Source organism: Carassius carassius, chromosome 15 (genome assembly GCF_963082965.1).
Source record: "Carassius carassius chromosome 15, fCarCar2.1, whole genome shotgun sequence".
NCBI lineage: Eukaryota > Metazoa > Chordata > Actinopteri > Cypriniformes > Cyprinidae > Carassius > Carassius carassius.
The window spans coordinates 34,037,212-34,054,359 of NC_081769.1; the positions used below are offsets into that span (position 1 = coordinate 34,037,212).

Here is a 17,148-nt window from a genome sequence, read left to right on the forward strand (position 1 = left end):
GTCTCTTTTGGATCTGACTTATGCCAAACATACTCATTTAATATGTGTGTTCACATGGTTAATTATTGATTAGCTAATCCATATTTAAATTCAAGACCCAAGCTTTTTAACATCTGTAGGTGCGGCCTACAGAATATTACAACAATATTGCTTTGGTTTGAGCTATTTGAATATTCAAACAACCATGTTTAAGAAAAAAGCTCCTGAAATAAATACTGCTGTAAAACATTAGGTTTATCTGTAGAAAGTTTGTTTATGATCGGTCAACTCTGGCAGTTTTAATGTTGTTTTGCTGTTTACGGTTTTTATTTCAGAATCCCTTTTGTGTCTCAATTTTGATGTCTTTTGTTTTCTTTAAATGAAATTAATATTTTGAAGTTCTCATTTGAAGCGTTGGCAGAATAAAGTTGGAATATAGTTACACACATTTTCTTTTCAGAAAAAAACCAATGCCTTCTGTCTCTCTTACTGTTAGTAAGGTATTTTTCTTGTGATTTTACAATTTTTCTAATAATTAATCCAATCATTCAAAACCTTAATACCTGATTTGCAGGTGGAAACTGCTGGTTTAAACCATTAGGCAGTTTTATATTTCAGCAGAGATTCATCAAAGAGAATTCAGAATTTGTACAGAATTAACTGTCCTTGAGTCCTTTTCTCTTCTTCAGACTTAAACTAAACTTTTTTTCTGTTATTTTTTTAGTTAGATGTGTCTCTAATTTCTATCCCTCCTTAAAGAAATCTGTCTGTCTTTCACTTGTGTCTTGGTCTCTGCTCACGACCAACTAAAATCGCCTTTTGTCTTCATTATTTCCCAGATTAACGGTGGAATGGGTTTTTGTCCTCTCATTTAGTGTTTTTGCTGAATTATTCTCGTCATTCAAGCAAGTGTTCATCTTCTTGATCATCTCAATCTATTTAGTTTCTGAATAACATAAACTCACCTGTATCAGCACGTGCTTCAGCCTATTTCACTCTTTTATTTTTTTGATACCTGGAAAATAATATTGTTTGTCTTTATCTTTACCTATTTAACAGTTTCTCATATCTGTACTCTTCTATCGACAGTTTACACGGTTGGAAAGCACTTTGGCGCGTTAATTCATGCACGGCGTTTATCAAAGGCTCCCACAACAGCGCTCATCAAATTAACATTTCAAACGAAACTTAAACGGTTTATTTTCATTTAAACTGAAAAACTTTGCAAATAAAGAAACCCCATTAGTTTTTATCAGAAGCTCGTCCCTTCATGAGAAGAAATAAGCCACATCAGTTAATTATTCTCTGATACCAGAAAATAAAAATATAAACATCTCTTTTCATGTAAACATAAGTAGGAATATGCTCCCACATATCCTTTTCCATAGGCATCTTTATTCGTGTAACTTTATATTTATCCAGCTATCTGTACCCCATTTTATCCGTCTTTCAAATCTGAAATCTTCTAGTGACGGTTTATTCGGTTGGAAGCAGTTTGGCGCGTTAATTTAAATTGCGCGTCCACGCCTGCGTTTATCAACGGCCCCAGCTGCTCACCCAATAACATTTCAAACTAAATTTCAACGATTTCTTTTTATTTAAACACTCAATCTGGTGCAAATAAGTTTTTATCAACTGCTCGTTCGGCCACGAAGATAATAAGCCACGTGAGTTAGGCTATTACGCCTTTATTTTAGTCGTGTCTTTTCACAGTTTATTTTATGGCGATAATAACTGGTAAACTAATATAAATCGGATGACTAATGAACAGGATTGTCTGAGGAGGAGTAGTGCGCCTGTGAGGAACAGAGCGCGAAAATGAGAGGAGATCACAGGTGCATCTGCTGCAATCATCTGCAGCTTCTCAATCACATCTTTATTCTGATTCTCCATTGTTAATATGAAAGCATTTTAAGTTGTTTCGTTGTAGGACTGTCGAGAAGCTCCTTCTGAATGGGTTAGGGTCATTCTTTACACTTTGCTGCTTCTTTTGTTGCATTTTGAGTCTGGGGCAAGTTGTCACAAGGTCTGTATTTTAACTTTGTGCTTTAAAGTAGTCTTTCTAGAAGTTGTTTTGCATGGTGGTCGTTTCTAAATTCTGTCCTTCAAAAATAACCAGTCTGTTGCTATTATATATTTGATGTACTACATGAAGACATGACATCATGAAGGCAGATTTGAACCGAAACCATTTGAACTGAAGCTTCATTTTTCATGATTGACAGCTCGGGGTAAGTTGTCACACGTGGTGTAATTGCAGTCAGTGGATTAATTACAATATCTATCAGACAAAACAGTGGTTTTGATTAGGGATGCACCGAATCCAAGATTCGGATTCGGCCGAATACTGGGCTTTTTGACAGGGTTCGGTTTCGGCAGATTCTTAGATTTTTTTTCCACCGAACCGAGGCTTGCGCTACGCTGGTCGACGTCACGCGGCCGTTGATTAAGTGATGGTGTTTACATGAGGACCGTTCTGTAGCAATACAGAGCCAGTCACATTGGGTGCTGACCTATTTGTATACAGTCTATGGTGCTGACGTGGAGATAAGAGTTTTTTTTCACTGCTGGCAAAATCGGCAAAGATCTACCTCTGTGCCCAGTGAAAGACTTTTCAGTACTGCTGGGGACATTCGTTCCCACACTCGCAACCGGCTGTCACCTGTTAATGCAGAGCATCTTGTTTTTTTGAAAGGAAACTCTCATTTCATGTGAAAGGTTAGATGTTTTATATTAATGTAATTATGATGCAGGAGATATGTGTGTGTGATCTTCCGTAATATTTTTCGTAATATTTGGCTACTGTTCTAATCGTAGCCTAGCCTACTATTATAAACGAAAACTGCCTATCCATGTTTATTGAGTAAATGTTCAATAACATTAATTTAAATTTAAAGTCACCAAACATTTTCTGGTTTAAAAAAGAAAAGAAAAGAAAAACACTTTTCTTTGCATTGTTGCACTTTTATTAAAAGGTTTTGGTTTGTACTTGTGTAAGCGGCTTATGGTAATTGTCAAAATAGTTTTTCCCACTTGTCATCCTGGCATAATGTTGCCTATTCTTTAAAATAAAAATTAAATTATAAAATTAAATTATAAAATGAAAAATACACTGCTGTGGACGTTGTTTATTTCATTAATATGTTTTACTTTGTTAATGGAATAAGGATGCGAGTAGGATTCGGTATTCGGATTCGGCCGAATCTTAGGGTGCTTTCACATCTCTAGTTCGGTTCATTTGGTCCGAACCAAGAGTAAACAATTATACATGTAGCATTTTTCAGCTTTTTTGGTTCCTTTTCACACCACACTGATTGCTTTGGTCTGTACCAGTTGAAACGAACCAAAATGCAGCCACATGACAACATCTACATCACTCATTGGCCATGACGTATTTCCTAAACTGCTTTTCGATTGGTCAGAATTTACGTGCGGGAAAATTCCAACATAAGAGGAAAAGCCAGCAAACAACACAACTACACGACAACACGACTGCGTGGGCTGGTTTTGTCCCTGGCCATAATCTATTACATTGTTTGTATACACCACAATATGCAAAAAATATATTTCTATAATGAAGCGCGGATGCGGCTTGAAAACAACGTTCTAATGCACTGCATAGGCAAGCGGGAATCGCTCGTAACTTCAAGCGGAGGCGTGCATTAATTCTTCTTAACTCTGACATGCTCATGGTCATCTGACCAAATTTCTATGAGGCTCCGCACCTCCTCACTACTCCAAGTTTGTCCACGAGCTGCCATGCTAAAGTGCAAACTGTCAACAAACACTTCCCCATCCCATAATGCACAACGCAGCTGACTATGGCAGCTGGTTTAGTCCAAAAATGATCAGTACTTTTTGCATTTGGGTCTGTTCGAGGTCGGATCACATTCGCACCACAAACGAACCACTTTCGTTTGAAAGCGTACCGAGACCACCTCTTCAAGCAGGTTTCGGTACGCTTGTATGGTCCACTTTTGTTGCGCACCCGAGTGCGATTGCTGCTTTCTCACCTGCCCAATCGAACCGCACCAAAGGGGAAACGAACTCTGGTACGATTCAACCGAACTAAATGAGACAGGTGTGAAAGCACCCTTAAACAGTGGATTCGGTATTCGGCCGAACCCAAAAAATCTGGATTCGGTGCATCCCTAGTTTTGATACCTATTACCTTTTAAAAAAAATAAAATTTACTTTTTGTTTCATAGTTATTTATACAGTTAAAATTTAGTTGTTATTGTAAATTTAAAAAAAATGGATTATTGAATAATTATTAACTTGGTGATTGTAATTATTAGGTGATTGACTAAAAGTCTGAGATCACTAATGATCTAATGATTCATCTTTAAATGTGTAGTAGGCTATATTCTTTAAATGTGTGTATAATGTAATATGAACGTTTTCATTACTAACCGATGATATTTGCATACAGAGTTAAATTAAACTCACGTGAGTGTCTCCAAGAATCATCTTCAGCTCGAACGGAAGAAGAAAATCTGTGCAAAGATTCACGAGAACAAATTACAATTGATTAATTGCGTATAATTAGTGCAGAATCTGAAAGTTTGTGACCTCATAGCATTTCTCTTTTAAACATAAAAAAAAAACTTTATTTCCAGGTTCAACTCCCCTTTTGTTCAGGATTTTGCACTTTTTGTCCCTTTTTCCACTGTTCCTGTTTGCAGTCATAGCTGTTTTGCTGTAATGTTATGCAAATTTCCCTAAACTTTCTAAAACACAAGCCACAAATTCACAGAGTATATATGTTTTTATATCTTGATTTCTATCCCTAAAAGGGGTACATATCCCCTGAGATACAAACATTTAGAGACCGATTACAAAATATTTAAGTATTACATTCATAAAATTTCAAATGTAAACCTAATAAGATAATGCTGAATAACAGCTTTTTATACAAGTAAGTCCCCTCCAACATGTGTAAATATGTTAACTAGATAAACTTTCATAGGAAGGCGAATAGATTTTCCACTTCAGTCAAGTCAAGTCACCTAATTTATATAGCACTTTAAACAAAATACATTGCGTCAAAGCAACTGAACAACATTCATTAGGAAAACAGTGTCAATAATGCAAAAATGACAGTTAAAGGCAGTTCATCATTGGATTCAGTGATGTCATCTCTGTTCAGTTAAATAGTGTCTTTGGCGCCAAATAGGAAAAGGATCTGCCGCCTGCAGTTGATTTTGATATTCTAGGTATTATCAAATTGCCTGAGTTTTGAGAATGTAGCGGACGTAGAGGATTATAATGTAAAAGGAGCTCATTCAAATACTGAGGTGCTAAACCATTCAGGGCTTTATAAGTAATAAGCAATATTTTAAAATCTATGCGATGCTTGATAGGGAGCCAGTGCAGTGTTGACAGGACCGGGCTAATATGGTCATACTTCCTGGTTCTAGTAAGAACTCTTGCTGCTGCATTTTGGACTAGCTGTAGTTTGTTTACTAAGCGTGCAGAACAACCACCCAATAAAGCATTACAATAATCTAACCTTGAGGTCATAAATGCATGGATTAACATTTCTGCATTTGACATTGAGAGCATAGGCCGTAATTTAGATATATTTTTGAGATGGAAAAATGCAGTTTTACAAATGCTAGAAACGTGGCTTTCTAAGGAAAGATTGCGATCAAGTAGCACACCTAGGTTCCTAACTGATGACGAAGAATTGACAGAACAACCATCAAGTCTTAGACAGTGTTCTCAAGTGTCTTCTATTGCTGGAGACGAGAGGGAAGAATGGCCTTGTGTCTTTAAATGCATGAGCTGACACCCGATGGCTTGTGCCCAGGTAAGGACAATAGACTCTTGGTCTAACAATTCATCAGCTGCTGCTGTGAGAAAGCATTCGCAGAAAAGAAACTGTAGCACATGAACTATATAGAGGTGAAGTGTGTAATTAAATACTTTTTTATATCCTGCTTAAAGAAACATAACTTAAATTGTGTCATCATTTATTTACCCTCATGTCGTTCCGAACCTTTATGCATTTCTTTCTTCTGTTGAACATAATATAAGACCATCTGAAGAATGTTGGCATTCTGTACCCATTGGCTTCAGAGAAACTGTTTGAAAACAATCACTATTTTTTTCATGCACGTGCAAGTTCTGAAGCTTACTGAATTAAATAGTTAATTCAATACTGCATAAATAATTGCATCCTCTTCCTTTATCTTTTTTTATTATTATGATTGTCCTACCAGATTATTAGACACTAAAGTGACCATCCTGCTAAAAATTCTCCCAGTGCAAGATTGTTAATTTAAAAACTCCTCTACAGACGAGACGGGCGAGGGGATAGATAGATAGATAGATAGATAGATGGATGGATGGATGGATGGATGGATGGATGGATGGATAGATAGATAGATTAAAAATATTAGATCGATAGATGGCATTAATTACGACCCTCATCCCCATATATATATATATCTTAAGAGTTTTATTTTTAATTTAATGTTGATGTTTATGTATTGCTAATTGCGCTAAAATAATCTAATTAAATGTAGTCAATATATTTTATTATTTAGACATGCATCAAATAAAACAGCTTACATGATTTTTAATATCACATTGCTGTTTAGTTTTGACATTTATGTAAATGTTTGCAGCAACCTTTTTTAATTATTTGTGTATTTTATTTATTTGTTTTTTACAACAAAAACTGTATATATGGTATTTTTAAAAAGAGGCTCCATTTCAAATGTATTCATTGCTTATGCCAAGATTCTGTTAGCACATGCCAGCCATCTGCAAATAAAGTTAAAGACCTTTGAGTTTAAGATGTCAGTGTTTACCAAGTCCACACTGTAAGATCCAGTAAATGACATCCAATGTTTAAGGTTAAAAACAACAACACTTTACATTATGATTTAAGGGGGATCAGCAGGCCGTCTCCCATAGGAAAAAATGGTTGCTCTTTCTAACCTCTGTAGACTTCGATGAGATTCTCAAATATCTCTCATTTTAGTCTCAACAGTGTCTCAGATGTTTTTCCTAAAAATCCTGAGGAGAAATAAAAGTAGACACAACCAAGATATGAGAACGTTCTGAAACAACGGAATCCAAAATGACAATGTGTGAGAAACATGGGACATCTCTTTAACGTCTCACTGCTCGGAGGTTGCTGTAGATTTTTTTTTAATTTTTTTTATTGCAATGGGTTTTTTCATCATTAAAGGTCAGGACAGTAGGAGTAGAGACAGGAAATAATTGCACAGGTGAGAACTACTAATATTGTAAATACTAAAACGATCATTTAAATAGCATTAAACATTTCAGAATATCAAGGGTTAGTAGTTTAAATTTATCTTCAATTTCCAGCATTGCATACACCACATTTTACAAAAACACTAGAAAACACTTATAAGTGCAAGACGTTTAGTATAAGAGCAGTACTTTTTTTATTAACACTAAAACTAGTTTACCAGTGGTTTTTTTTTTTGTATTCAAATATTTTCTTGTACAACCCATATTTGCATATATGTAAATATAGGTTTTGGTTTGCTCTGATAAATCACTATGCAATAAAACACTGTCTACATTAAACAACTTCAAATATTACAATGCATGTATTGTCTTTGACTGAAATGGTGTAGATAAATGATATTGAAGCTACCCAGACGGAAGGAAAAAAAAGATTCTCCTAGATCGAAATGATGTTATCTTAAGATTGAATGGAAACTTTATCTCCTGGTCTTCTTTAGTGCTTTAGATCAAACATGTCTACCATATAATATGTATTAATCAAATGAGTCAATTAATAATCAAGAATGAGTCATAAGCCAGAGTTACATTTTGTGTAGATCAGTTTTGATTAAAGCATCCGGTACATTACTATTTCCAACGACAAATTATGTGCCTAAGTACATAAACATTGTCCAATAAAGAGTAAAATTATCCTTATTTCTTCATTCATCACATAATGTTCTTCTTGAATCAATATAGAAAATACATGAACCAGTTAAAGACATCCAACAGGATTAAGCAGTAAATATGAATCTGAATCTGACTTTTGCTTTCTGTTCATACGTTACAGACATCTGACTCAAGAAGTATGACTTCTCTAAGATATAACAAATATGAATTGCAGCATCAGATAAGTGTCATTTTTTAATTTTTTAGGAAATATTGATTGTGCTCAGAGAGGTCTGGTGTAAGAAAGCCTTTTGGTTTTGAGGTTGTTAAATGATTAACTTGTCAAGAGTTTCAGAGACTGACCAGAGAAAGGTATTTGTGAACTGAGCTCATAATGAGAGTCCCAGTAAAGCTCCTCGGCTTCGGCTTGTGGTGGTTTTTCTTAAATTGTGCCCGATGTCAAGGCAAGTGATTTAGTTGTTGATGCTATCTGAATTGAATGTCTTTTTTATTTAGATTTTACTGACTTCAATATAAATGTTACAATTCCCAAAACATTTAACTACCTTAATGCAGCTTTAGAGAGTGTCAAACTCTTATTACATGTTTGTAATAGGAGCAGCTGTGTATACAGTTGGCTGGACAATATATAATCTCTCAGTAATATTAACATCGGTCTTATTGGAGTTCATGAATTTCAATACATTATTTTTTTCAGAGAGTGTGCATTGTGGCATTCCTCCATATGTGGAAAATGCAATCATAACATCTAAACCTGAAGAATCTTATCCTGATGGATCTAGCTTAACATACGTATGTCGAAAATCATACTTCATCAGTGGAGAAAGTATGGTTACCTGTCGCAATGGAAGATGGGAAACAATACCAACATGTCAAGGTGAAGTTCTTTTAAAGTCTTTTAAAACTTCTTACAGATTTTAAAATATCATTCATGTAGGTGAAAATCAAGAGAGAAAGATATTTAGATATTTGGAAGAAGGATATTAATGCAAATACTTTTGTGGTAGTGATGATATTAATTACAAAATCTATTTGCTTTGAACACTTAATATGCCAATGTTATGGTAAACATTATCAGTTTATCTTTAATATTCTCTTAAGATTGACTTGTCTTTTCTTCTGGGAAAACATAAAAGAATATTGATGATATTCTGGTGACATTCTGTAGTGGACAATTTCTGTCCCCTGGTGGAAAAAAAGCACTTTTAAAAATAGCATGAAATGACCATTATATAATAAGTATAATGGTCTGCCAGAGGGGTAAGTAAAAAATTCTTGTTTTAAGCAAAATGCACTTAATTAATACATTTTTTTTACCCTGGAAATAAGACTAAATGTGGCCCTGAACCAAAAAAAAAAACATAATTGAAGTTTATGCATCATCTGAAGCTGAATAAATGATCTCTCCATTGATGTGTGGTTTGTTCGGAGGACAATATCTGTCTGAGATACAACTATTAGAAAATCTGGAATCTGAGGGAGCAAAAAAATCTAAATATTGAGAAAATCATCTTTAAAGTTGTTCAAATGAAGTTCTTATCAATGCATATTAATACTCAAAAATTAAGATTTTATAGATTAACGGTAGGAAATTCACAAAATACGTCATTGAAACATCATCTTTACTTAATATCCTAATAATTTTTGGCATAAAAGAAAAATGTATAATTTTGACCCATACAATGTATTGTTGGCTATTGCTACAAATATTCCTGTGATAATGATAATGATATTTGACAGCATGCTCTCTTCCTGTTTAAGTCAACTCGTTTTACCTGGACTTTGTCTCCCAGATTGCTCCGCTGTAATAAACACTGGGTCTCTTTTGTCACGTATTGTGGGTGGTAAGGAGGCTGTGAAGGGTCAGTGGGTTTGGCAGACCAGTTTACAATATCAGCGCAAACACTGGTGTGGAGGAGCCATCATCAGCCCTCGCTGGGTCATCACTGCTGCCCACTGCTTCATTAAGTGAGTATGAGACGACAGACACTGAGGGGATTCTCACGCCGCTCATCTCTGTGTTCGTCTCGTTTGGCAGATATAGCACAAAGCCAGAGTCGGACTGGACCGTGGTGGTTGATACCGTGGACATCTCGGATCCGTCTCAGGGAAAACGCTACCACGCACTTCAGATACACCAGCACCCACAATTCTCAGAGAAGAATCTTGACCACGACCTGTGTCTGCTGCGCACACAGACAGAGATGGAGATGGGAGGTGAATTCACGCTTGCAAATTTTAATGAAACTCATCCAGCATTAAGATGTTTTTAACTAAAATACGAATCTTTAAACAAGAGAGAAAAAGTCTCCTGTTGGCTTTCACATCAAAGTCCAGCCATTTGTTTAGATTTGTTTAAACGCTAATGGATCTGTGCAGATTTCTCTCCTGATTCAGACCAGAACACTTTTCCACTGGAGGAAGTGTTATTATGGATTATAGACTCTATGTGTTTGAGTTAAAAACATCTTAATGCTGGATGTGTTTCAGGTTTTGTCTTCTCCAGATGTTCACTGATGGACTGTGGATTATTGTGATGTTTTTATCAGACTCTCATTCTGACGGCACCCATTCACTGCAGAGCATCCATTGATGAGACACTGATGCAATGCTACATTTCTCCAAATCTGATGTAGAAACACACTCATCTTAATCAAATGCAAAAACTTCATCAATATAGATGACATATCAGAAAAATTCACTCTTAGATGTCACATTAGGCAGGCAGGTGACCAGTAACAGCAAAAAGAGTCACAATGAGCAAATTTGTAAAAAATGACACAGAATTTATTTACTGTTATTTATTTACTGAGATTACTAGACAAGGGCTTGATGAACTTATTTTTTTTTAATCAGAAATTTATAATTTTTCTTCCTTTTCTTTTTTTTTTTTGTCTGTATCTTGAAATTAGACTGTGTATTCCTACTTATTTTGCCAGTGTTCCTCTGTGTTGTCTGTGATTTAGATGGCGTTAGACCCATGTGTTTGCCCCGTCTGACAGATTCTTTCCCTTCGGGATCGTCCTGCTGGGTGGTGGGCTGGGGTCGCACAAAGGAAAGTGGTGAGAGCATTTCTGGAGCATTTACAACATCCTGAAGGTGCGTTCATGCATTCATGTGCTTTGGTCTCTCACAGGGTCTGTGACGTCACACATGAGAAAGGGATCGATTCAGCTGATCAGTCAGACCGTCTGCTCACAGCCCAACGTGTACGGCTCACGGCTCACTCCCAGAATGCTCTGCGCCGGTTTTATGGAGGGAGGAGTGGACTCCTGTAAGGTATCCACATGCATTAAAGGGACATTAAAGGATGCCCTCGACTAAGGATTTTTCTGATCGACTAGTAGCAGTAATCGACTAATTGCACGTTTATTAATAAACCATTTAAATCATTATAATGAGCCTTTAATTGCCAACAATGTCTAATAAGTGCTTAAGCGCATGCATAAAGCTTGCCTCAGTACACCGGCAAAGTAATAATCATGATATAATAATTAATTGATAAACTAGTGTTTTTTGTTTTCATTTTAAGGCAACACTGACTCGTCATCTTCGCAGTAGTGATGCGTCTGTTTGAATCTTTCACACAGATTACATAATCTGAGAATATCTGTTTTCCTTTGAATTGGTTCATTTGAAGGTAGACATTTCACTCTATATAGATATTTGATTGTGTGATATTTGATTCGGCTTGTGGGCGTAATCTAACCTGATGTCAATCAAGCGGAAGGATGGTTGAAGCCCTTGGCAAGAGACCACCACCCGCTACAGGGAAACAACCGCGCTCGGAAACACAAATCAAATCCGATAAGAAAAGGAGCCGAACCAGAGTAAACATCGGCACTGCTTTCAATCGCTGGAGACAACTGATGGACCTGAAAGAAATGAGGTTCGACACCGAACTTGCAACATTTCTTTTGGATTGGTAAGTTAGATGCTGTTAGTATTTCGCTAGAAGTTTGTTTTATATGTTTGTGTATTTTTTTTCGGGAAGTTATAACATAGAAATGTATCGAAGGCTGTTCGATAAACGTGCTAATGTTAGCGATGGCTAACCGTAGCTGCGTTTGATAATTAGCTATCTATAACTTACCCATTTTTTTATATCATAAGTAACCTGCTCTGTCTAGTCTGTTGGTCTCCGTGTCCTCTTTGCTTCGTGGTTTTTTTGTACGTGAGAAAATTGATGTGTGGCGTGAAAGCGTGTGAAAAGAGTCAATTGCGTGTGTCTCACGGTGAATGCTTGTGAGAGTTGGCAGCTCTGGTTATGCTAGCTTGGTCAACATCAGCTGTCTGATGTTGACCAATGATGTTGACAGAATGCTGTCTGTCAAATTAATTTAATTCCAATAATGTGTATTTACAACTCAATGTAATATGAACAAAACGAATATGAACATATTCACTGGTAAAGGTGAAGGGGAGTAGCTTGAAGATGTCATGTTTCAAAATCACTTGACATCACCCAACGTTCCTCTGGAGGCAAAACGTCCTCTTATAGCAGCGGTTCTCAATTCCAGTCCTCGCGCCCCACTGCTCTGCATATTTTTGCACGTTTCTCTTTGTTAACACACCTGATTCAGATAATCAGCTCGTTAGAAATGAACTCCGTGCATGAACTGTTTTTCAAATGTTCATTGCTCCCTACTCTCTGAACAGGGGAAATCTGTTGAAGTTTACCTCACATCGAAACATTCATTCACTGATTTGTGCTGTGCAGCGTCTTTAAACATGGACAACTGTGACATCATATACCTCTGTAAATCAATACAGTTTAAATTCACGTCTTGCACACTTCAATGCACTTTGATTGGAACATATAGCTACGTTCACTTCGAACTGGAATCATGGCTGAATATCCTGTGATGTCCACTTCGCAGGGCACTTATGTTCGAATAGAACAAATGTCTGAAGCTCTAAGAGAAACGTTCAAAATGTGCAGAGCAGTGGGGCGCGAGGACTGCAATTGAGAACCACTGTCTTATAGGCTTCGGCTATGCTCTAGGGTTGTTGTGAAGGTAGGGGCGGAGCATAGAGACTATGCTGTTTCTCGTTTGTTACTCTAGAGTAGACCAATTCACTTTATTGAGGCATACTGCCCCCATCTGGTATGGAATGTGGAGTATGACTTGATTTTTTTGCCAGATATGACGGATGGCACCTTTAAAGGCAGTTCATCATTGAATTCAGTTATGTCATCTCTGTTCAGTTAAATAGTGTCTGTGCATTTATTTGCAATCAAGTCAACGATATCGCTGTAGATGAAGTGACCCCAACTAAGCAAGCCAGAGGGGACAGCGGCAAGGAAACAAAACTCCATCGGTGACAGAATGGAGGAAAAAACCTTGGGAGAAACCAGGCTCAGTTGGGGGCCAGTTCTCCTCTGACCAGACGAAACCAGTAGTTCAATTCCAGGATGCAGCAAAGTCAGATTGTGCAGAAGAATCATCTGTTTCCTGTGGTCTTGTCCTGGTGCTCCTCTGAGACAAGGTCTTTACAGGGGATCTGTATCTGGGGCTCTAGTTGTCCTGGTCTCTGCTGTCTTTCAGGGATGTAGAGGTCCTTTCTAGGTGCTGATCCACCATCTGGTCTGGATACGTACTGGATCCGGGTGACTGCAGTGACCCCCTGATCTGGATACAGACTGGATCTGGTGGCCACAGTGACCTCGGAATAAGAGAGAAACAGACAAATATTAGCGTAGATGCCATTCTTCTAATGATGTAGCAAGTACATAGGGTATTATGGGAAGTGTTTCCGGTTCCGGTTTACCTAATTAATGCAGCCTAAAAATCCTTTAACGGATTTGGATATTAAAAGCATATTAGTATGTTATGTGTAAACCAGGTTAAAGAGATGGGTCTTTAATCTAGATAGCTCCCGAACAATGTTAGGTAGGTTATTCCAGAGTTTAGGCGCCAAATAGGAAAAGGATCTGCCGCCCGCAGTTGATTTTGATATTCTAGGTATTATCAAATTGCCTGAGTTTTGAGAACGTAGCGGACGTAGAGGATTATAATGTAACAGGAGCTCATTCAAATACTGAGGTGCTAAACCATTCAGGGCTTTATAAGTAATAAGCAATATTTTAAAATCTATACAATGTTTGATAGGGAGCCAGTGCAGTGTTGACAGGACCGGGCTAATATGGTCATTCTTCCTGGTTCTAGTAAGAACTCTTGCTGCTGCATTTTGGACTAGCTGTAGTTTGTTTACTAAGCGTGCAGAACAACCATCCAATAAAGCATTACAATAATCTAACCTTGAGGTCATAAATGCATGGATTAACATTTCTGCATTTGACAATGAGAGCATAGGCCGTAATTTAGATATGTTCTTGAGATGGAAAAATGCAGTTTTACAAATGCTAGAAACGTGGCTTTCTAAGGAAAGATTGTGATCAAGTAGCACACCTAGGTTCCTAACTGATGAGGAAGAATTGACAGAACAACCATCAAGTCTTAGACAGTGTTCTAGGTTATTACAAGCAGAGTTTTTAGGTCCTATAATTAACACCTCTGTTTTTTCAGAATTTAGCAGTAAGAAATTACTCGTCATCCAGTTTTTTATATCGACTATGCATTCCATTAGTTTTTCAAATTGGTGTGTTTCACCGGGTCGTGAAGAAATATAGAGCTGAGTATCATCAGCATAACAGTGAAAGCTAACACCATGTTTCCTGATGATATCTCCCAAGGGTAACATATAAAGCGTGAAGAGTAGTGGCCCTAGTACTGAGCCTTGAGGTACTCCATACTGCACTTGTGATTGATATGACACATCTTCATTCCCTGCAACGACTTGATGGCGGTCATATAAGTACGATTTAAACCATGCTAATGCACTTCCATTAATGCCAACAACGTGTTCAAGTCTATGCAAAAGAATGTTGTGGTCAATTGTGTCAAACACAGCACTAAGATCCAATAAAACTAATAGAGAGATACACCCACGATCAGATGGTAAGAGCAGATCATTTGTAACTCTAAGGAGAGCAGTCTCAGTACTATGATACGGTCTAAATCCTGACTGGAAATCCTCACATATACCATTTTTCTCTAAGAAGGAATATAATTGTGAGGATACCACCTTTTCTAGTATCTTGGACAGAAAAGGGAGATTCGAGATTGGTCTATAATTAACTAGTTCTTTGGGGTCAAGTTGTGGTTTTTTGATGAGAGGCTTAATAACAGCCAGTTTGAAGGTTTTGGGGACATATCCTAATGACAATGAGGAATTAATAATAGTCAGAAGAGGATCTATGACTTCTGGAAGCACCTCTTTTAGGAGCTTAGATGGTATAGGGTCTAACATACATGTTGTTGGTTTAGATGATTTAACAAGTTTATACAATTCTTCCTCTCCTATAGTAGAGAATGAGTGGAACTGTTCCTCAGGGGGTCTATAGTGCACTGTCTGATGTGATACTGTAGCTGACGGCTGAATGGTTGCAATTTTATCTCTAATACTATCGATTTTAGAAGTAAAGTAGTTCATAAAGTCATTACTGCTGTGGTGTTGGGAAATGTCAACACTTGTTGAGGCTTTATTTTTCATTAATTTAGCCACTGTATTGAATAAATACCTGGGGTCATGTTTGTTTTCTTCTAAAAAAGAAGAAAAGTAATCTAGCTGTTTTTAATGCTTTTCTGTAGGATAGGTTTCTTTCCCACCAAGCAATACGAAATACCTTTAGTTTTCAGGACACAACTCTGTATAATGACATGGGTATGACACAGGTATTACAAGGAGAGGGTGACTTATGAGGACATAACCCATGTCCCCATTTTTCAAAACGCTTTTAAATCATACAGAATGAGTTTTTTTGAGAAAGTAAAAATGCACAAAGTTTCCTGTGAGGGTTAGGGTTAGGTGTAGGGTTGGTGTAGGGCTGGGATAGGCAACTCCGGTCCTGGAGGGCTACTATCCTGCCGAGTTTAGCTTCAGCCCTCATAAAAACTCACCTTCCTGTATCTTTCTAGTAATCCCGAAAACACTGATTGCCTTGTTCAGGTGTGTTTCATTAGGGTTGGAGCTAAACTCTGCAGGATAGTGGCCCTCCAGGACCGGAGTTGCCTATCCCTGGTGTTGGGCCATAGAATATACAGTTTGTACAGTATAAAAACCATTATGCCTATGGGATGAACCCACTTTTCACAAAAACAAACGTGTGTGTGTGTGTTTCTCATATCTCTTGTCTCTTGTTCAGGGAGACAGCGGGGGTCCTCTGGTGTGTCAGACTGAAGCGGGTGACTGGCGATTGGCTGGTGTGGTGAGTTGGGGTGAAGGATGTGGACGAGTCAATAAACCTGGTGTTTTCAGCGCAATCACTTCACTGCTGCAGTGGATTCATCAAACCATCAGTGTAAACACGCACCACATCACAGAGAGTGTTACGAGTTCAGATTAAACTCTATAAACCACATCCACCGGATGGTTAGCACCATCAAAAAAACAAGCAAAATAATATTAACAGGGTTGTCAAAATAGCTGAAAAACTAAATTCGAAATAATTACTTAAATATGATCAATATTCCAATTATATTAAAATTTATATTAATTTTAGTTAGGGTGGAAAAAAGCTTTTGTCTTCTCTCCTGAGGCCACAAGAGGGTGAATCGAGCAAAATATTACAAATGCACGTTTACTCAAAGAAATAAAATAACATGACTATCTTTGAAAAAAGTGCATAATGTTTAAATTAATGTTTATAAACTATATATAATGTGTGTGTGTGTGTGTGTGTGTGTGTGTGTGTGTGTGTGTGTGTGTGTATTTGTATATACATAATATATAATGCATCATATAAAATATGCCGATTCATCATTTGGAAGCACTTATTATAATATTTATAATAAACTTACTTATAAATCGTAACTTAAATAAAGTTGAAATTGCATAATTTAATGAGTTTAAATAATGGAAAAAAAAAAACATTTTGACTTGGCTTATTGATTATATCATTTTTACAGTGCACGATAACTTTAATTAAATAAGTGCAAAACTCTTTATTCAGACTTTGGTCTGAACCCAGAACATTCCTTGAGTTATGTCAGCATGCATTTATAATAAGTCCATTAACATTTCTGTAATTTATTTCAGGATTGAAAGGAAGAGTCCTTCTTGAAGGTCACCACACAGAACTATCACTTTTGAAAAGAGTGTCATTAATTATTATTACACAGATTGTAAAAGGCTTTAATCTAATGACTGATAACTGAAAGCTTTGTGAGAGAGCATATCATGTACAATAAAAGATGCAATAAAAAT

At 36.9% G+C, this 17,148-nt stretch overlaps 1 protein-coding gene across 2 annotated transcripts; it reads left to right on the forward strand.

Moving 5' to 3' along the window:
* The first annotated feature begins 8,200 nt into the window (after positions 1-8,200).
* Positions 8,201-17,148, forward strand: LOC132158946 (transmembrane protease serine 5-like). Of its 2 annotated transcripts, XM_059568589.1 has the most exons (8): positions 8,201-8,325; positions 8,580-8,755; positions 9,672-9,846; positions 9,917-10,095; positions 10,845-10,940; positions 11,015-11,157; positions 16,088-16,243; positions 16,981-17,148. In XM_059568589.1, exons 1-8 carry the CDS (start codon positions 8,252-8,254, stop codon positions 16,984-16,986), a joined length of 1,005 nt encoding a protein of 334 aa, XP_059424572.1. In that variant the 5' UTR covers positions 8,201-8,251; the 3' UTR covers positions 16,987-17,148. The 2 variants fall into 2 exon arrangements, with proteins under 2 accessions (XP_059424572.1, XP_059424571.1); XM_059568588.1 differs by lacking the exon at positions 16,981-17,148 and having other exon boundaries at positions 16,088-16,974.